Source organism: Cebus imitator, unplaced genomic scaffold, assembly GCF_001604975.1.
Source record: "Cebus imitator isolate Cc_AM_T3 unplaced genomic scaffold, Cebus_imitator-1.0 Scaffold38, whole genome shotgun sequence".
Lineage (NCBI taxonomy): Eukaryota > Metazoa > Chordata > Mammalia > Primates > Cebidae > Cebus > Cebus imitator.
In genome coordinates this window covers 9203785-9226675 of record NW_016107353.1, presented here as the reverse complement: position 1 = coordinate 9226675, position 22891 = coordinate 9203785, and the positions used below count along the sequence as shown (strand labels likewise).

The 22891-nt window shown below is 36.3% G+C and overlaps 1 protein-coding gene across 4 annotated transcripts in view; it reads left to right on the top strand.

Moving 5' to 3' along the window:
- Positions 1–22891, top strand: part of LPGAT1 (lysophosphatidylglycerol acyltransferase 1) — an 82480-nt gene that overhangs the window by 22648 nt on the left and 36941 nt on the right. For all 4 annotated transcript variants that reach the window (XM_017525601.1, XM_017525599.2, XM_017525602.2 and 1 more), the window contains 4 exons: positions 8593–8711; positions 13695–13790; positions 17606–17879; positions 21823–21949. In XM_017525601.1, coding sequence (XP_017381090.1) covers positions 8593–8711; positions 13695–13790; positions 17606–17879; positions 21823–21949 — 616 coding nt within the window. The remainder of the gene's footprint in view (positions 1–8592; positions 8712–13694; positions 13791–17605; positions 17880–21822; positions 21950–22891) is intronic.

Sequence of the window (22891 nt, the reverse complement as noted above, 5' to 3'; positions counted from 1 at the left end):
ATGATCTTGAACTCCTGACCTCAAGTGATCTGCCCTCCTCTGCCTCCCAAAGTCCTGGGATTACAGGTGTGGCCACTGTGCCTGACCTTTCTTTTCTTTTTAAGAGACAAGGTCTCACTCTGTCTGCCAGGCTGGAGTGCAGTTGTGTGATCATAGCTCACTGTAGCCTCAAACTCCTGGGCATAAGTGATCCTCCCATCTTAGCCTCCCAAGTAGCTAGGACTAAAGGCATGCATTAGCATGCCCAGTTAATTTGTTTATTTTTAATGTATTTGTAGAGATGAGGTCTTGCTTTGTTGCCTATGCTGATCTTGAACTCCTAGGCTCAAGCAATCCTCCCATCTCAGTATTAGTGCTGGGATTACAGGTGTGAGTCACCAAGCCTGGCTTTACATACCATTTTAATGAAGGATAATAAATTGAAGAGAAGTGACTAGATGAAGGAATGGGGTTTGAGCTTTTAAGGGTGGCAAATTGTAGGAAAGCGACTGGGAACTACATGGGAGAAATTAATGGAAGGAAAGGATTATTTTAGTATGGTTTGTTGTGCAGACTCATCTCCGTGTTGACTCCCCATTCCTGGTGATAAGAATGTTTTCTTCCTAATATCTTGGGATTAACTTATTCATGGGGAGTTTATGCCTCCTTTCAAGCCAGAAGTGGGGACAACAGAGAGCCCTTCACACATCTGCTTTTCTCATCCCCTTCAGCTGTCTGTTCTTGTTTTAAGAGTAAGGGATTAAAATAAAACCTCTACAAGCAAGTGGCTGTGTCTTATCAACATTGAGCCTCATTGTAGGTTGATCTTACTGGAATATTTCACTGGGGAACCCCACATCTCAATATTTTTAGGTCTTTCCTCTTGAGGTAGTCAGATTTCCTAGAGGAGATGGTTCCAAACTCTTGGCTGTCATATCCTGGGAGCTTAGTGGTTGAAGAGGAGGGAATCATAGAGATGGATCTTTGTTTGCAATATGTGTTTATTTAGTCCTAATATTGTTAGGATGATTCTCACTTATTATTTAATCTCACCTTGATTTTGCCGCAGGCATAAATTCATTTTGACGCTTTAACTTAGTGGTTCTCAAAGGAGATTGGGGTGGAGTCAGGATGTTTAGAATTACCTTTTGGGTTGTTACAGGCTGTTGGGCAGGCAAGCTAAAAGTTTTGCAATACTAATGAGCTGTAGGAGAAAGAATTGCTTCACCCAAAATGCCACTAGTTCCCCTTTGAAAACAATACAAGTTTAATTCAAAGCAAATCTTAATGCCAGTTAACATTAATTTCCAGTTATTATCTTTGACTTTCCTGCTCTTTCCTAATTCATGCTTGCCAGGGGTGCTTCTGATTTTAATGATATTTGAAATTGGAATTTTAAAGATTTTTTTTACGTAGGTAGGTGGAGTTAGGAAGTCATTGCAGAAGTCCAGGCAAGAGTTATTGGTGGCTTGGATTAGAATGGTAGTAGTAGAAAAGGCCGGGTGTGGTGGCTTATGCCTGTAATCCTGGAACTTTGGAGGCCAAGGTGGGCAGATCACCTGAATTCAGGAGTTCAAGACCAGCCCTGGCCAACATGGTGAAACCTCATCTCTACTAAAATAAAATCTAAAAAAATTAGCCGGGTGTGGTGGAACATGCCTATAGTTCCAGCTACTCAGGCTGAGGCAGGAGAATCATTTAAACCAGAGAGGGGAGGTTGCAGTGAGCTGAGATCGCACCACTGCACTCCAGCCTGGACAACAAAGTGAGACTCTTATCTCATTAAGAAAAAAGAATGCTAGTAGTAGAGAAGAAGAAAAATAGAGGATGCTGAATATGTTTTGAAGGTAGTCCACTGGACTTAGAGATGGATTGAATGTGGAAGATTAAGGAAAGGGAGTAGTGAAAAATAGGTTTCGTCTTCAGATGACTGGGTGAACAGCAGTGTTCTTTGCTAAGATGGGGAAGACTAGAGAAAAGAGCCATTCTGTATTGAGCATATTATATTTAAGATGTCCCATCTGGACCCAAAGAGTATGTCGACTTTTTTTCATGGACACCCATTGCCCCTTTAGACTTGGTTATTATTCAACTGCCATTGAAAAAAATACTTGATTATTTGGCTATATGCCTCTCTACCCCTCCTTATTGCTGCCATCCAGCATCCTTATTTGTTGAAGACTTTGAGACTTGGCTTGTCCACCCTATTCCCTGGCATAATCATGGGCAACTTTAGGGACTGCAAGGGCAGTTTATCCAAGTTCCTGTCCTTAAGGTTCTTTGACCTGAAGCATGACAGCAGTGACAATATGATATTGTGCTTTTGAATCCAAGTTCCCCTCCTTCCTAACTATGTAAGTTTGAAAACAGTGCTTAACCTTTTATGTCTCATTTTTATCATTTGCATATTGGGGATGATAGTATCTGTACGGTTGGAATTTTATGAAGATTAAATCAGAAAATAATGTAAATTATTTTCTATTACTAATTACTAGTACATGGCATATAATAAACATTCCATAAATGTTGGCTATTAATATTATTACTTAAATGTTTATTTAATAATATCTGCTACTATTATTTTAGTTATGTAACCCCTCCGAAAGCTACCTCTCGAGCCTTACCCTCTCAAATTTTAGCCTCTTAAAATTTAAGTGCCAAAGGGACACTAACCATGATTTGCTAGTGTGTACAATGTACTCGCTTTAAAATAAATAAAATTAAACTTATCAGCACTTCAATTCCAGTAGTTCTTATTTAGAAGTAAGTATCAGGAGGGTTTTCAAAATTCTGGGTCTTCCCTTGGGAAGTTTTACTAGAATGTTGTGGAGATGGGAGTGGCATCAGCATCTCTATGTATGATTGCCCTCCGTCCCTTTCTTTTCTAGGTAGTCTGCCATTTGTTGCAAGGCTTCTTTTCCTCACCAGTCTCCCCTCCATTAATCAGTACCTTAAGCCACTTTCACATGGCTTAACACCTTAACTCTTTATAAAACCCTCCCTCAGATGAATCCAATCCTGTCTGCCTCAAACCTAGACTGCTTAAAACCATAGTTCTTCAGCTATGTGAAATTCACTTATGGATTATTTTGGCTCCCTAATTTTTTTTTTTGAGGGAGTATCTATATGTGTCACCCAGACTGGAGTATAGTGGCATGATCACAGTTCACAACAGCCTTGAGCTTCTGAGCACAAGAGATCCTCTGCCTCCGTCTCTAGAGTAGCTAGGACTACAGGTATGTGCCACCACACCCCGCTAATTTTAAAAAGTTTTATAGAGACAGATTCTCAGCTTTGTTGCCTAGACTGGTCTTGAGCTCCTGGCCTCAAGGGGTCTCCCTGCCTCAGCCTCCCAGAGTGCTGGGATTATAGGTGTGAGGCACCGTGCCTAGCTGGCTCTTTACTTTTTACTATTAGACCGATTTTCATGACACAGAAGGCATAGGGCTCTTTTAGTTACTAGTGATTCCCAAAGTGACTTTACTATCATATAATCCCATTACCCAGGATCTCTATGATACTATCAATTATGTCTCCTTCATTTTTGCAACGTGTTTAAGTGGCATTAATTTTATTATTGTTTTATAAATGAGCAAATGAAGGCACAGAATGATAAAATAATTTGTTGCATCGGCTTGCAGGCGTAATAAGCAACCTTTCTTCTCTACATTAATTCTGTTTCATAGGTCAGTATAATGGCTTTAGTGTCACTGTCTTTAAGGAGTTTTTGATGGGTTGTTGTTTCTATTTTCTTTTTGAGATGTGAACTGTCCAAATTAATTCTAATCTATAACTTTTGGGGAAAGTGTATTGATATACATGTTAGAGAGAGAGAGAGAGAGAGAGAGAGAGTGTGTGTGTGTGTGTGTGTGTGTGTGTGTGTTATGTGTATGTAGTAGATGATAATCTTTAGCTTTGGTTTTTCAATAAGAATTTTAAAACATATTAAAATTGGAAAATTTTTCTTCCAGTTTTTATTCAATTGTCCTTTCTTCCTTTGGAAATAGTAGACCTGACCCAATTCTTTTTTGAGAATTCACTTCATAGAGCAATGTGTTAGAATATTTTTGTTCTTCTAATCAAGTGCAGTGTAAGAACTGGCAGGTGTCCATAGCTTCTTTTCTATCCCTTGGTTAGGATATTAGCTTTATTACTGTATTTACAGGTCCTAGGATTGTAGGGCATAATCTGAGGAGCATAGCTACTTCATCTGTGTAATAAATTGCCTTTTTGCTGCAAACATTTTAATCTTGATTTTGTTAGTCATTTAATTTTCTAACAGTGGTCCTTAAATTATATTCTAAAAGAAGAATACCATATATATTAGAAATATTTGTTGTTGAATAAAATTAGGATTATTATAAAATTCAACATGACCTTATTGCTACTTCAGGATAATTTCTTGGTAAAAAGTTGATCCAAACTGAGTATGGTGGCTCATGCCTATCATCCCAGCACTTTAGGAGGCCGAGACAGGAGGATCGCTTGAGCCCAGGTGTCCAAGACCAGATTGGGCAACATAGTGAGACCCTGACTCAAAAAAAGAAAAGAAAAGACAAGTTGATCCAGGTAGCTTCCCTTTTTTTCTTTTCTTTTTTTTTTTTTTTTGAGACAGTGTCTCGCTCTGTTGCCCAGGCTGGAGTGCAGTGGCACAATCTCGGCTCACTGCAACCTTTGCTTCCTAGGTTCAAGTGATTTTTGTGCCTTAGCCTCTCATGTAGCTGAGATTACAGATGTATGCCACCACACCTGCTAATTTTTGTATTTTTAGTAGAGATGGGGTTTCACCATGTTGGCCAGGCTGGTCAACATGTGATCTGCCTGCCTCAGCCTCCCAAAGTTCTGAGATTACAGGTGTGAGCCACCATACCCAACCGTCTTCACTTTTTGATTTAACATGATATGTGAGTCTTCGTAAATTGACATTTAGTCTGAAAATAAATTTTGGCTAAGTTCTGGTTGACAGATAAAACATGTAGTGGATTAACTCTTAATAATTATACTTTAAAGTATGATTTCTGAAAGTATTTAGAAGTGAACATTAAAAACCATTTATAATATATAATATTAGGTTATGTATAATCTGAATATTAAAAGTGTAATGCAGTTCTTTTTCTATACTTGATAAGAAAAGAAAGACTATAATTTTGGGGGAAATAGAATGGAAAGGGGAGAGAGAGGATGGGGAAAATTGAGGGAGGGATTATATTAATTCCTTAGGGCTGCTATAACAAGTTACCACAAACTGGGTGGTTTACAGCAGCTATTTATTGTTTCACAGTTCTAGATGTTAGAAGTCTTGAAATCAAGGTGTCAGCAGGGCCTTGCTCCCTCAAAAGACTCTCGGGGGGCTCTTCCTTTGCCTCTTCAGCTTCTGGTGGCTGTCCACCATCCTTGGTGTCCCTTGGCTTGTCACTTCAGTCTCTGCCTCTGTCATCACATGATGATCTCTCTGTGTGTCTCTCTGACCATATTTTCCTCATCTTATAAGGACTCCAATCATATTGAATTTAGGTTTAGGGCCTGCCCTAATTCAGCATAACCTCATCTTGATTCACAGATTCTGGGTGGACATGAATTTTTGGAGTATACTGTTCAACACGTTACAGAGGGATCCAAATTCAGTTCATATTTTCATATTTAAACCAGTCATACTTACTAGATTTATCTGATTTATATAAAGCAAACAGGTAAGATACATTTTATGTAAAAAATTTATTTTTATTTGCAGTTATATTGACATATCTGCTTTCCCACTGCATGGGCCTAGGTATCTAGTTTTTTCCATTCATGTAGCACAGATTGCATTAAAGGACTATTTGGTTGTGAAACATCTATTAGTACAGATGGAGAGCCAGAAAACTTACCACATTACCTCTTAATAGCCCACTATTTATAGAACCAAGCTAGACTTTTCTTGAGTTTTAACTGCTGTTCACATCAGAATAATACTTGAAATGTTCTTATTTATTTTATATCCACAACATCTAACCGTGCCTGATGCTGATTTATTGAATGAAGAATGAATTAATGAAATATGTATATGTGTGTGTTTATGTGTTTGTATGTCTGTGTGTCTCCATTGGAGGGTTGTCAACAGGGGCATATGGGGAGTTTTCATTTGGTTAGTATATTCTCTGTCCTTTTTTAAACACAACTAGTGGCATCTCTCTTCTATTCTAAACTTTGCTTTTATTACTTAAAGTATATCATTCCATATTAGTACCTAAGTGCTATGTTTACATAATATTTCATTGCATACATATAATTTATTTAGCTGGTGCCCCTTAAAATATTTTTAATTGTGGTAAAATACACTAACATAAAATTCACCATCTTAATTTTTTAAGTGTACAGTTCAGTTTTGTTAAGTATATGCACATTGTTGTGAAACCAATATCTAAAACTTTTCCATCTTGTAAAACTGAAACACTGTACTCATTAAACAATAATTTCCCCCTCCCCCAGCAACCACCATTCTACTGTTTCTATGAATTTGAGCTAGTCTCCCTTTCTAGTTGTTTTCACCTTTGCTTTTATAATCAAAGCTGTGTTAAGTAGCCTTGTGTACATGTCATTTTGCACATAAATGAGTATATCTGTAGGGTAAATTTCTAGAAGTAGAATTGCTAGGTTAAAAAGTTTGTGCAAAATTAAATTTATTAATTTTGAAATATAATGCAAAATTGACTTCCAAATAGGTCTCACCATCTCTATTTCATCCAGAGCTTTTTCATAGAGGTGGCTTGACTTCTTTCCTTGTAGCAGTGAGTAAGATAAGGATAGGGTAAAAGAGAATACTGACGTAGAATCAGCCTTTGGTAATTCATATCAAAAAATGCTAGAAGCTTCTTTGTGGAATGCTGATGTTTGAAAAGTGATGCTTGAAGTAAATTTACTATACAATGAGGTGGCCGAGTGCAGTGACTCATGCCTATAATCTCAATACCTTGAGAGGCTGAGGCTGGTGGATTGCTTGAGCCCAGGAGTTTGAGACCAGCTTGGGCAACATGGCAAAACACTGTCTCTACAAAAAAAAAAAAACAAAAAACAAAAATTATGGCCAGGTGCTGTGGGCCCACCTGTAATCCCAGCACTTTGGGAAGCCAAAGAGGGCAGATCACCTGAGATCAAGAGTTTGAGACTAGCCTGGGCAACACGGTGAAACCCCATCTCTACTAAAAATACAAAATTGGTCGGGTGTGGTGGTGCACCCCTGTGATTCGAGTTACTGGGGAGGCTAAGGCAGGAAAATCACTTGAACCCGGGAGGTGGAGGTTGTGGTGAGCTGAGATTGTGTCATTGCACTCCAGGCTGGGCAACCAGAGCAAAATTTTGTCTCAAAAAAAAAAAAGAAATTAGCTGGACATGGTGACACATACCTGTAGTCCTGGCTGCTTGGGAGGCTGAGGTGGGAGGATCACTGAGCCCAGGGAGCTTGAAGCTGCAGTGAGCCATGATTGCACCATTGCACTCCAGCCAAGGTAATAGAGCAAGATCCTGTCTGAAAAAAAATTAAAAATAAATAAATGAAATTTGGCATAACTACATAGAAATAGCACTGTTTACCTTAGAGTGTAGGTTTTGGTGCAGTGACTTTTCATCTGATAACTTCAAATAAATTGTCATTTTTATTAGTTTTCTTATTTTGAAATGAAAGTATATATTATTATGTCTGAATATTTTCTTATTAAAGTAGAATTTGGAGGGTTGGGAACCACCTCTCATCAATGATTAATATTAACAGTTTGAAATTTATTTTTCTAGACTTTTTTCAGTGCATTGAACAACATATAAATTGTATTCCTGCTTTAAAAAGATGGGATCATGCTATATTTACTGTTCTGTGATTTGCTTTGTTTAGTTCATAATATGTCTTTTTTGAGTTAGTCAATAGAGATTTCCTCTATTCTTTTAGTGGATTTATACTCTCCTATTACATCATAATTTTCTAGTCCATTCCCTTGTTGGTGAACATTTAAGTTGTGATAAACATTCTTTATACATATATCTTTGCTTATTTGAACAAAAGTTCCTATAGGATAAATTCTAGGAAATAAAACTTGTAGATCAAAGGTAGGACCATGGCTGGGCATGGTGGCTCATGCCTGTAATCCTAGGACTTTGGAAGGCTGAGGCAGTTGGATCACTTGAGGTCAGGAGTTCAAGACCAGCCTGGCCAACACGGTGAAACCCCGTCTCTACCAAAAATACAAAAATTAGCTGGGTGTGCTGGTGTGCACCTGTAATCCCAGCTACTTGGAAGGCTGAGGCAGGAGAATTGCTTGAACCCGGGAGGTGGAGGTTACAGTGAGCCAGGATTGCACCACTACACTCCAGCCTGGGTGACAGAGTTAGACTCTGTCTCAAAATAAAAAGTATGACTATTTTATATTTTAATATCTATTTGGGGACTCTATAAAAGTTGTATTAACATTCTGATTTAAGTGTATAGGAAATACACTTAGTTCTAAACTTTCAGACATTTTAGCTAGGTGATGTATCATCATTAATATGTATCATCATTAATGTACATCAGTTTTTTCTAATATAAGGTTTCTGATAATATAAAAATCTTTAAAATGACAGCTTTGAAACTTTTTATTCTTACAGTGATGGAATGGGGAGAAGATATTAAAGCAGTTTCAAAAGATGAAGCAGTGATGTTGGTGAATCATCAGGCAACAGGAGATGTATGCACACTGATGATGTGCCTCCAGGACAAAGGACTGGTAAGCTACCCTGAAGGCAGTAGGTAGAAATCCAGAAAGGAAGGTAAAAAGTAATTCATTCAGCCGTGGTGGCTCACACCTGTAATCCCAGCACTTTGGGAGTCTAATCACAAGGTCAAGAGATAAAGACCCTCCTGGCCAACATGTTGAAACTCTGTCTCTACTAAAAATACAAAAATTAGCTGGGCATGGTGGTGTGCACCTGTAGTCGCAGCTACTCGGGAGGCTGAGGCAGGAGAATCACTTGAACCTGGAAGGGTGGAGGTTGCAATGAGCCAAGATCAGGCCACTGCATTCCAGTCTGGCAACAGAGCAAGACTCTGTCTCAAAAAAAAAAAAGGGAATCTGTTCAAATATCTTACTATTCTTTGGAATATAGACATAGACTTTAATATGTATACTTTAACTAAAAATTTAGAAAATATTAAAAGGAAAAATATGTCATTCTAAGTCACCCAGAAGGGGGATTTAGAGACTTTAACAAAAAACTGGGACAATGTGAATTATGTTTCAATAAGACTTTTTAAAAATAGTGCTGGGATGAAAGCAGGTTAATATAGTTCAAGTTGAGGGCTATCTGGAGGGGAAGAAGTGAATTAACAATTTGAAAACTACAAACACAAAAAGCAGCTTTGGCCTACAAAGTGGTTCCACTTGTCGTCTCAGCTACTTGGGAGGCTGAGGCAGGAGGATCGCTTGAGCCCAGGAGTTTGGGCTGTAGTTCTCTATGGTGATAGGGTGTCTGCACTAAGTTGAGCATAAATATGGTGACTTCCTGGGAACAGGGAACAACTAGCTTGCCCAAGGAGGGTGAACCAGCTCAGGCTGGAAATGAAGCAGGCCAAAACTCCTGTGCTGATCAGTAGTGGGATCATGCCTGTGATCCACTGCACTCCAGCCTGGGCAACACAGCAAGACCCGATCTCTAAAACAAAAGGTGGGGAGAATGCTTATGATGGAATAAATATTTATAAACTGAGTGGATTTAAAAAATAAATTCAGCTTTTAGCCTTAAGAGAATTGTCACCTTAGAAGTTAAAGAGGTTATGTTCATAGAAAACTAAATAAATAGAAAATATAGAAATTAATGGAGTTAATGTGTGACCTAATAGTAAATAATCAAATCGATGGAAGTTCATTAAGGGCTTAATAATTATGATCAGTGACTATAAAACATATAAACACCATCCTATAAGGTACCCTTCTTCTCATCAAGGTGCCAATACCTTAGTGGCAGGTGGAAAAGGATATCACAAACAATGCTTTTTTTTGTTTGTTTTTTGGACACAGTCTTGCGCTGTTGCCCAGGCTGGAGTGCAGTAGTGCAATCTTGGCTTGCTGCAACCTCCGCCTCCCCGGTTCAAGCAATTCTCATGCCTAAGCCTCCCAAGCAGCTCGGACTAGGGGCATAGGTACCATGCCCGGATAATTTTTGTATTTTTAGTAGAGATGGGGTTTTGCCATGTTGGCCAGGCTGATTATCTCGAACTCCTGACCTCAGGTGATCTGCCCACCTCGGCCTCTCATAGTGCTGGGATTACAGGCATGAGCCATAAACAATACTTAATTGCAAAGTGAGATGGCTTCAGTGGAGGATAAGTTCACTGTGTACCTGATGGACACAGAAAACTTTATGAAGGAGAAAGAACATAAACTTGTCCTTTAAGGACAAGTAGAATTTAGTTAGGTAGAGTGGTAAAGCAAGGACTTCTTTGTTAATGAAACAATCTTGACAAAAACATTTAAGTGAGAACAAACTCTGGTGTGTTTAGGTTCCAGAGATTTTGATTGACTAGGTAGGGTCACTTTGATTGACTGGGTAGGGTCAGAAAATGAGAGGAGATTTAAGAAAAATATGTTTGATTATTGTAGTATCTGTTTTTCTTATTTATCTGAAAAGCAGTGGCATAATCTTGCTGAAATGTGGAATAAATTAAGTCTTTTCTTATATTATGGATCTTGAATTGTTAAAAAAAATCACTGTATAGTTATATTTGCACTTATGAGATTTATTGCCTCTCATCTAAGTTCATAATGTTAAAATTTTGCACAACTAGTTGATTTGGCTTTGTATAAAAGAGAATCTTCAATTAGTTAACATTATTATTCTTACAGATGGGATCATTACATTTATAGTGATTATCCTTAGGGCCTACAATGTCCTTAAGCATTTTTTTAAACTAAAAGGATGATTAAAATGGTCAATATAAATAGATCTAACTGTATTCTAACACCAGTTTGGCATGGATGATAACTGTATTAACCAGAGTATTAGGTAATTTGAAACTCCCCAGTCATGTGGACAAAAGAAAGTTTGGTTGGTTTGTTTACCTTTATAAAAATATTTGAGTTAGTTTGCTAGGTTCATTTTTCTGTCCCAAGTAATTTTCCATTTTCAGATTAGTTAATACTGAGCATTCTAAATAATATTGAATATTATTTATATTTATAAATATATTTATAAATATATTTATAAATATTATTGCTCTGATAATATTGAATAATTTGAAATCTAGAAGGATTTTTAATTTTTTTCATAAAGGAGTAACCAAGAAATATAGGAGTGGAAGCATTATAATTTTTCCCTGCTGCCTAATAATTACAGCGCAATATTAATTTGTATTTACTAGTAGGAGTGTTTACTTAATTTATTTTATATGTTATGGATACATTCAAAGAAGGAAGGCTGTTGTGGGCCAGTTAAAAAATACTACTTTGATAGTAATGTAGTTGTAACATAGCTTTTGAATTTGAGAGACTTCTTGAAGCCCCCATCAGTTTCTCAGTGGGAGTACTGTTGGCATTTTATTAGGACAACAAACACTGTTGTTCAGAACTGTCCCTGGGCATTGCCAGATATTTTGTGTACCCAACTGCTGCATACTAAATTCTAGTAGCACTCCTTGGTCATTGTGACAACCAAAATTATCCTGCAGTTTCCATACTCACCCAATGGAAAACCATTGACCCTATTATAATTTCAAAAGGACAAAGAGAGTGCAGTCATTTATTTACCTCTCTAGACGATGTTTTGATATGTAGAAAATCTGTGCATCCAGATAAAGAATAATTGATATAGATTGATTTTGTCTCTTAGAAATAATGGAAAAGCTCTGAGTGACAGACCTATCAAACATTGACAGAGTTGATTTAGGCAGCTTATGTTTACTGATCCTTTTTTTGAAAAATATGAAACAAAGCATTAATTGTATTTTCTGAAAGTGTTAGTACCTTTTTAATAAGTGTCTGTGAATTGTCTTGGCCCATGACAAAGCTAAGCATTTTTATTTCTGTCAAAAGAACTTTATTACATGTTTTATAAACATTTATTAACTTATAACATTTTCCCTAAAATAAGTTGGAACAGAGCTATTCATACAAATCCAGAAAGATAGCGTGGCTATCTTTCTGAATTTATGTGTTTTAAGTGACCCTTCTAACTGAAGAGATAAATCCACCATGAATGGAAGGTTAAATATAAAAGCTACTTATTTGGCATTTAAAACCCAGAAGTCGGTAAATTACAACTACATAATGTATCTAAAGCTAAAATGCTTTATAGGTTGAATCCACTGCCTTTTGTTTGTTTGGGGACACTTTTCAACAAATTTTATTTAGTCCAAATCTCAGTTTATTTAAACGAAGTACTGTAATCATCATTGCAAAGCAAAACAAGATGGGATGCTGGTGATTATCTTACTCTGTATTAGTTGCCTGAGGAATCAGTTCTTTCTTTACTAGGCACATACCTTCATTTTTTTAAAAAGTGATTTAATATAGTAAAGCTGATGGAGTAGGAGTTGTGTAGCTGGAAAACTAAGGCAGAAGCTGTAATATTATATCATCTGTGGGCTTTTACAATGCTTTTATAAAAGCAGCACATGGATATCAGTGTTTTAGTTTTTTCCATACGTGCAAGTTCACATAATTTGGTTCTTAGGGATGATGTTTACATCTATTGTTCCCATGGGAAACCAAAGTAGAACTCGTTGCATTCTTGATTGAGTTTATAGCTTTCACTTTAGTTAAGGCTTATAACAAGAAATGCTATTTCCTCAACAAGAAAGAACAATTCTCCTGCCTCAACCTACTGAGTAGCTGAGACTACAGACATGCACCACCATACCCAGCTAATTTTTGCATTTTAGTAGAGATGGGGTTTCACATGTTGACCAAGCTAGTTTCAAACTCCTGACCTCAAATGATCCACCTGCCTTGGCCTCCCAAAGTGTGGGGATTACAGGTGTGAGCCACTGTGCCCGGCCTGTAGTTTTAATTTTTAAATTTGCGTGAAAGTCTTCTGCTGTCGATATAGGTATTAAATCTTATCAGTAGTGGATAATATTTTTGGGTTTAAGGACTGAGGCACTACAGATATTTTAATCCTGGCAAAGAGCATGACTTTGCATAAACTAACAAATATTCTTCATAATAGAATATGTAAATCATTCTATATTTTAGAATTTTTATTAATTAAATGATTTATTAATTAAAAATCAATATATTAATTTTTAAATGTTTTATTTTGTACACTAAGTTTTTATATTTTAGCTATAAAGCTACACTCAGATTTTAAAAAGCCACAAGTGAATGTTCATTACATGTATAGTCTTGTTAACCACTTTATTGTATTGTTTCAAAATAATTTTATAAGTTATGTAAGAATTACCAGAGACTTTGTTTAGAGTAGAACACATTTGAAATCATTATGTCCAAATTTAACAAGTTGATTCAGTTTCATTTTTTATACAGTGATTTATGTACCTGTGACTTAGGATTTGAAGACTTGGAATCAAGACCTGTAATTTTTCATGTAGATTCTATTAGTAACTGTGCTTTGTTTGTAGAAATAGAGTTAGATTTAAGATATTTTGGTTAATTAAAAGTATGCTTGGATGATTATACTTAAAGCTTGGAGACTTGGCTAGACTATAAGTCAGGTTTCTTCTATCCAATATTATTTCTTGCTTTTAAATATTTTAGGTTGTCGCTCAAATGATGTGGTTGATGGATCATATTTTTAAGTACACAAACTTTGGAATTGTTTCTCTAGTTCATGGAGACTTCTTTATAAGACAGGTAAGTAATGAGCATTTTTTCCCCACAGTGATAGCCTGGTCAGTTTGATTCTTTATTATAAAAAGGGGTATAACAAAATCAATTATAATAGGTAGGGCTAGTTCTAACTGATCTCAGGGAGCTCTTTTTGAGACCGAGTGTCACTCTGTTGCCCAGGCTAGAGTGCAGTAGCACCATCTTGACTCACTGTAACCTCCACTTCCTGGGTTCAAGTGGTTCTCATGCCACAGCCTTTGGAGTAACTGGGACTATAGGTATGCCACTGCGCCCAACTAATTTTTGTATTTTTAGTAGAGATGAGATTTCACCATGTTGGCTAGGCTGGTCTCGAACTCCTGGCCTCAAGTGATCCACCTGCCATGGCCTTCCAAAGTGCTCGGATTACAAGTGTGAGCCACTGTGCCCACCTCAGGGAGCTCTTTCTCTGAATCTTTGTTCCCTAACCACTTTTTTAAATCTAAATTTAAGCATGCATAAGTACTAAAATGCTTAACATGCAAATATTCCAATCTCTTCTCCCATTTAGAAGGTATAATTTAGTTGAGTAAGCATTCCCCACTATTCAGTTTCTTAGCTATGTGAATTGGGCAAATTATTTAAACACTCAAGTTTCTTCATTTTCCAAATTTGAATAATATGTAGTATCCCCCTCAATGGTTGTTGTGGGGATTAAGTGAAGTAATACCTATAAAGTACTCAAAATAGCGTCGGCTACCTTCATCATCATTTTTATATTGATTACTGCTGTTGTATCACTATTATTTTTATTTACAAGGCACTGTTGTATAATGTAGAAGATATCTAAATTACTAGTAGGCATATTATTAAATAAATTAACAAATAATATAATAATAATAGGAGATGTTTTGGGAGTTCATAGTGGGAAAAGTAAGTATATCAGATTTATGTGAATCCAGAAAAACTTTAGAGAAGATGATATTTGGCACAAGTTTTAACAAATAGGTACGAATTTGATGGAGGAAAGTGAATTGGGAAGTCCCAAGCATTAAAACTAGTTTAGTGTAGAAAGAAGAATCATAGTCTTTTATCAGCACTACATTATTTTCTTGATTTGTTACTAGTATTACATGCTTTATTTTCACCAAAATGGATAACTGAAACACGGTATGTAAGAGGTTTTGTGTATGATAATACCACACTCATTTGGTGTTTACATATTTAACAACCTGAATTGTATGGTGCTTTGCACATAATGATTACTTCTGAATAACTGGTGAATCTAATTAAGCCTTTTCCAAGAACCACAAATTCAGAAATAAACTGGAAGTGAGCAGAAAAACTTCTAAGTTCCATGAAAATAGGTGTCACAGAACACATATACTTGACTCCAGACAGTTTTATGTACTGGACATTATATCATTTCTTATTGGAAACACCCTTTCTGAGCAGAGAAACAAATACAAGCATAGCGTGGAACCACAAGAAGTGGCAATGGGGATGAGACACAAGGTCAAGACAAAATAAACTGATCAGGACAACCTAACAAAGATCCTAGCCTAATATTTCAGAGAAGGCAGCAGAGCCAACAATTAGAAAGCTTAGCAGTCTCAGGGATCCAGTGGAAAAGCTAGTTCAGCACCTTACCTCATTTCCACCCTTAGGAAATGGTTGAATGTACAGTATAGCGTAACAGTTGACTCTAATGATGATCCTCAGGCATCAAGAAGAGAGGCTGGGCATGGTGGCTCATGTCTGTAATCTCAGCACATTGGGAGGCCGAGATGGGCAGATCACTTGAGGCCAGGAGTTCAAGACCAGTCTGGCCAACATGGTGAAACCCCATCTCTACTAAAAATACAAAAATTAGCAGGGCATGGTGGCACACACCTGTATTCCCACCTACTTGGGAAGCTGAGACAGGAGTATCACTTGAACCTGGGAGGTGGAGATTGCAGTGAGCCAAGATTGCGTCACTGCACTCCAGCCTGGGCGACACAGTGAGATTCCATCTCAAAAAAAAAAAAAAAAAAAAAAAAAAAAAAAAAAAAAAAAAAAAAAAAAGAAAGAAAGAAAGAAAAAAAGGCTAAATTATACTAAATTATCAGTGGGCTTTTAGATAAAAGTCGAAAATTAGGTACTCCAAAATATTTTCTTGTGATTACTATGTGAAGTTTTGTTTACATAAAGATTACATTTCAAAGTATCTGGAAAGTTTGCAAATTTATGTCTAAAGAGCAACATTTTTTTCCCCTGATAGATTAGTAATAAAAATCTAAAACATGAGGGGAAGAAAGGGAAAAAGTATTAATATTTAAAAGAAAAATTATCTTAAGACTTTGCTACTAGACCATTTTGACAAGCTTTTCCAAGAATAGTAAAAATATTTTACATATCATCTTGAGAACTTAATAACTATTTTAATCATAATCAATTCATCTCAGTAAACTGACTAAGAAAATGTCTTAGTTGTTTTCCATTTGGGATACATTTGGAATGTAAAGACTGAAAGCATACTAATTATTTTGAGGAACTTCTGTAGTTTTATTGGCTGGAAGATTATTGGCAAACTGATCACACTGAAAGAAAGAATCTTTGTAATATTTAGTTGTAATCTTTGGGCCTTCCTGCAAGTTTTTCTGGATTCTTCTTTTTAGACTTCAGATCATTTTCTTTTCTCTATTTTCCTCTCAACTAAGATACAGTCCATTAGAATGTCTTTTTAGCCTTACTTTCACATTTTTTCCCAAATGTAACTACTTATCGTCAATACGATATAATTGAATCTCATCAAATTCCCTTGTGTGGAATACTGCAAGTCTTCTGACTTAGCTCCTGTAGTCTTTTGGTCACAGGAGCCAGCCAGCAGATTTTCTTTTTTCTTTTTTTTTGAGACAGGGTCTCACTCTGTCACCCAGGCTGGAGTGCAGTGGTGCCATCAGGGCTCACTGCAGCCTCATGTGGGCAAAGGTGATCCTCCCACCTCAGCCTCCTGGGTAGCTGGAACCACCGACATGTACCACTGTACCTGGCTAATTTTTGTATTTTTTCTATAGATGGGGTTTCACCATTTGCCCAGGCTGGTCAGATTTTTTAAACATGAATAAGATTATAACACTTTCTTATGCAAAACTATCCAAAGATGTCTCTTCCAAAATGACTTACCATGCATAAAGCTCTTCTCATTTTGTCTCCACCTCGCTCTACAGTTTCATCTCTTACCACTGACTTTCTTGTTTATCACACTTCAGCCACTCTAGCCTTAGTGCTCTTCTTTGAACATGCCAAACTCGTTCCCACCAAATGACCTTTGTCCTTTTCATTCTTGTCACCTGAAATATTCTGCCTTGCATCTTCACATGACTTATTCCCTCACGTTATCAACTCTGCTCAAATGTCACCTCATAGGAGCTTTCTCTGACCCTCTTGACCTTTTCTATCTGTTTACTCTTTTCTTCCTAACACATATTACTAGTTGAATTTGCATCCCACATTTACCAGCTTCCCAAACTAGAGTGTAAGCTCCATGAAGTTCTCTTATTTCCTCCTCTATGTCTAGTGCCTAGGACATTGCATGGCACATATCAGGCACTCAGTAAGCAGTTAATGAATTGATGAATGACAACTTTCAAGAGCAATCAGAACAATTTGCTTTTCCTTCAGAAAGAATGGTTTATTTACGTAAGTGCTAATAACTTATTTTTACCACTGTGGTCAAAAAGGGAAGTAAGGGGGGTGAGAGTCACTATTGTATTACATGATTGGATTTTAATTTAGAAGCTGTAATTTCTATTTAATTCTATGGCATTTTAATTTTGGATGTACCTGTACTTATTATATGTGTGTGTACTTTCTAGGGAAGATCTTACCGTGACCAACAGCTGCTGCTTCTCAAGAAGCACTTAGAAAATAATTACAGGAGCAGAGATCGAAAATGGATTGTTTTGTTTCCAGAAGGGGGCTTCCTCAGGAAGAGGCGAGAAACAAGTCAGGCATTTGCCAAGAAAAATAACTTGCCATTTCTTACACACGTTACTCTGCCAAGGTCTGGGGCAACAAAAATTATTTTGAATGCACTTGTAGCACAACAGGAAAATGGAAGTCCAGCAGGAGGAGATGCTAAAGAATTAGGTATGATGGTTTTTAGCTTTTTTTTTTTACCTAGTTGGAATTAAAGGATTTTCTGGAGTTAGAGAAGATGGTCATTGTTTTTTTGTATTTGTAATTTTTGTTAAATAAAAATAATACTCAAGGAGAAGATAAATCTGTAATTTAAAAGTTTCTATTTACAAAAGTAGTCCATGCTTATAATAATCTTCTCAAATAATACAGAAATGCATAAAGTCAAAGATGTCTTTCTCCTGTCCTGCTTGTATGGAGCCATTCCCATGGCTGCAGTAAACATTCTTATAAATATCTTTACATATTGGTGAAACTATTTCTGTAGTACAGATACCTAGAAGTAGAATTGCTAGGTTAAAAGATACAGCTATAAAAATGACATGTTTGAAAAACTAATCTTTTCATTTATTAAATAATACGTATTTTCATTTATTAAATTGAGAAAGCTTTTTGGTTTTCTGTTTTTTTGTTTGTTTGTTTGCTTTTTTTCTGGGATTTCTTGGGAAGCAGTCTTGCTATATTATCCAGGCTGGAGTGTAGTGGTATGATCATAGCTCCCTGTAGCCTTGAATTCCTGGGCTCAAGTGATCTTCCCACCTCAACCTCCTGAGTAGTTGGGGTTATAGGCACATGCCACCATGCCTGGCTAATATTTTAGTTTTTGTGTAGAGATGGGATCTCGCTATGTTGGCCAGACTAGTGTCAAACCCCTAACCTGAAGTGATACTCCTGCCTCGGCCTCCCACAGTGCTGGGAGTACAGGTGTAAGCCACCATATCCAGCCTTGTTTGTTTTAAATACAGAGAACTAGTTTAATGCAATTTGACAGTAGTAAGAGCATTAAGTGTTAATAAATGACTCTGTTATTACACTGCAAATAATATTTATCAAAAGGAAATAATCTGAAATGCAGGCAAAGAAGTTTATTACAGATAATAGCCAAAAAACTGGAATTAGCCAGAAGCAATAATGGATTAGTGATTATCAAATATCCATACAATGGAATACAACACAGCTGTTACAAATGATGTTTATGGAGTATATTTGTATTGTCTTGGGAAAATGTTTATGTTCTAATGTTAATAGGGTGGGGAAACATACAACTCTGGTGAAAACAATTTGAATTCAAATACGGAAACAACAAGGCAGTAGGAAATGCGTGAAAGGAAAGACACCAAAATGTTAGCAGTGATTGCTTTTCTGAGTTGTAACATTGTGGATTATTTTGCTCTATTTATTAATGCTTTTCTGAATTTTCTGTTTTTAAAAATAATGTGTATGTATTACCTTCTTACCAGGAAAAAGCAAATCATAGTCAAAGATGCAATTACCTTGGAGATAGCCTGGTAAATTACAAGTTTTGCAGAAGATATTTATGTCCATAGCATGAAGACTGTTTAGAACAAGTTTAAGATACTACCGTGAAAGTTTGGTTATAAACTAAAAAGCTGAAAGGCATTCATTAGGCCTGTTTCCTTTGTAGTGTTTTGCTGTTTCTTTTCAAATTCTTTAGATGAGAATTGAAATGATTGGCCTTCAGAAATAGTGTGTTTTTAAATGGCAATAAGGACCAGACGTAGAAATAGTGCCTGTGAGATTTAACTGAGCTTTCCTTTTGTTTTTCCCAAGCAGCTGCTTGGCAGTCAGCTCTTTTAATCTTTCATCATCTATTAAAAAGACAAATTGAAAGAGTCTTTTAATAGAAAAGGAAAGTTGAGAATAGCTTCACTACTGTAGAGACACTGGCAATGGCAGCCAAGCCAAAGCTTGAAGGCAAATGCCTTCCAAACAGGATTAGTTGCACTAATAAAGACTTCTGTTTTAAAATAGTTTCCCCCAGTCAATACCCTGTGGTGTTCTAGATCTCAAAGGTAGGGGCAATTGTTATGCTGATTGCATAATAATGAAAAAAAATGGTTTGTTCTTTTAGAGAGAACTAGTTTATGTTTGTAACTAAAGCAAAGTAATCTATTTTTTAATCCTACCTTAAAATTTTTCATTCTTCCTGTTTAGGAAAAAATCATAAGTATATCTGAAAACTAGTTTTACCTATATTTTATATTTTCTATATTTTGGTATTTTGCATTTTATTTTCTTTTGTGTACGTATTCACTAGCATTTTATTCCATGTATACACAAACTATGCCTTTGTGTTTGTTTTTAATATGTGATCCATACATACATACCAAAATTAAGTTCTGTCTGATTAACTTTAAAAGGATTAGTATTTTTGTTATCACATAATTTAATAGATACTAAACTGAATTTTGGTGTTTCTTTCTTATCATTTCATGATAAAAATTTTCAAACATACATAAGAGTTGAAAGAATTTTACAGTGGATATCTGTGAGCTAACTAGATTCTATACTTAACATTTTAATATATTTGTTTGAAATATATATATATTTACTTATATATATAAATTTTAAATATATATTTACTTATTTTTATATATATATATTTCAAACAAATATATTAAAAATATCTTCATCCTTCTGTCCATCCATTAATCCATCTTGGTTGTTTCATTTTTTAATGCATCTCAAAATAAGCTTCAACAGTATACTTTACTCCTAAACATTTCAGCAGGTATATCATTGGTAGCTTGTTAAAATGTGATGTTTTACATAAACCCTGTTCATGTAGCAATATGTTATTTAAAAATTAATTTTTTTACTTGTTTTACAAGTATATTTTTCTCCTGCACAATGTTGTTCTAAAATCTTTACAGAATTTAAGGCCAGGTTTTAAATTATTTGACATACAAAAGTAGTATGTCATTGATTCCTTATGCACATTTGGACTTACACTTGAAAATGAGCTTTCTTTTTTTAGGGATCTCTTACATACATCAAATAAATAATGGACCATTATACTCTAAACTCTGGCCATCAGTATCCTCTGTGAGGATTCCCTTTTCAGTCCTCGCTCACCTTTGTACCCCATGCTGGGATAAAAACAGTGTGCAAAGGATCAAACTTAGCAGAACTTACCATCCCCTCTTTACAACAGTAGTCATCAGTTGTACCTTCCAAAGGACAGGAAGCTTTATTGCTTTATATATAAATAACTCTTGCTAAAATTGGGGGAGATATTTTACTTTATTTACTTACTTACTTATTCATTTATTTATTATTATTTTTTGAGACAGACCCTCTCTCTGTCACCCAGACCTGAGTGCAGTGGTGCGATCTTGGCTCACTGCAACCTTTACCTTCTGGGTTCAAGCGATTTTCCTGCCTCAGCCTCCCAAACAGCTGGGACTACAGGCACGCGCTACCGTATCTGGCTAATTGTTTGTATTTTTAGTAGAGATGGGGTTTCACCATGTTAGCCGGGCCAGTCTTAAATTCCTGACCTGAGGTAATCCGCCCACCTCGGCCTCCCAAAGTGCTGGGATTACAGGCATAAGCCACTGCACCCGGACTGCTTTGTTTTAAATAAGAGCAGCAACAGACAAACTGTATCCATAAAGAATGCTTAATTTTGTGGCCATGTTCCAATATTTATTAATGTCTGTCCTAGTATCACAAATCTTGGTGTTTGTATTATATTATATTATGTGAATGATTTTGTTTTATTTTGAAGTCTGGTTTTTGTTTTTATGATGTGAGTATAGTTTCTGACCTTTTCATAGGTCAGTTTTTTTATAGGAGTGTTAAATATAAATTAGACCTTCATAGTGCATAATTGTATCAGATACTTGAATGGTTCATGTTCAGTAGATAATAGTGTTCTTTGTTTTGAGGTTCATCCACTTTATAACATATTAGGCAATGCTTAGTTTCTTCTGAAGAGCATTATAGAACAACAGCACCAAAGTTCATCCTTAGAATTTTTCTTAAAGCAAAAGGTATATTGACATACCTTACATTGGTCAAGTACTATGTCATTTGCTGCAGATGATATTAAAGTTGATTTAATTTTAAGTCTTTTTTTCTTTGGTCTCAGACAGCAAATCAAAAGGCCTCCAGTGGATAATAGATACAACGATAGCTTATCCCAAAGCTGAACCTATAGATATTCAAACCTGGATCCTTGGATACAGGAAACCTACAGTCACACATGTACATTACAGGTAAGAATTCTATATTAGTACTCAGAATATATTCAACAATACTATCTTACGACAGTGGGAATATTTAGTTTTTAATCTTACCCAGTAGAAATAGTTGGCTCAAGTTCATTTTTATGCTGCATTTTTAATATTAAAATCTCATTTGAAGTAGCTATTTCACTCGGTGATAGAGACCTCTAAAAATTGTATTCTAAAGGCACTGTGATTACTTGGTTGCCTGACACTTTTCAGTAAAAGTTAACTTAAAGGGCAAACATCAAGGATAAATATATACTCACTTGGTTAAGAAGGTATGTATTAATAGAGATGCTACGGAAAAGGGGATCTGATCCAGACCCCACGAGAAGTTCTTGGATCTCGCGCAAGAAAGAATTCAGGGTGAGTCCATAAAGTGGAAGCAAGTTTATTAGGAAAGTAAAGGAATAAAAGAATGGCCACTCCATAGATAGAGCAGCCCTCAGGGGTTGCCCATTTTTATGGTTATTTCTTGATGATATGCTAAATAAGGGGTGGATTATTCATGCCTTCCTTTTTAGACCATATAGGGTAACTTCCTGACATTGCCATGGCATTTGTAAACTGTGATGGCGCTGGTGGGAGCATAGCAGTGAGGATGACCAAAGGTCACTCTTGGTGGCCATCTTGGTTTTGGTGGGTTTTAGTGGCTTCTTTACTGCAACCTGTATTATTAGCAAGATCTTTATGACCTGTATTTTGTGCTGGCCTCCTGTCTCATGATGTGACTTAGAATGCCTTAACTGTCTGGGAATGCAGCCTAGTAGGTCTCAGCCTCATTTTACCCAGCTCCTATTCAAGATAAGAGTTGCAGCCGGGCGCGGTGGCTCAAGCCTGTAATCCCAGCACTTTGGGAGGCCGAGGCGGGTGGATCACGAGGTCAAGAGATCGAGACCATCCTGGTCAACATGGTGAAACCCCGTCTCT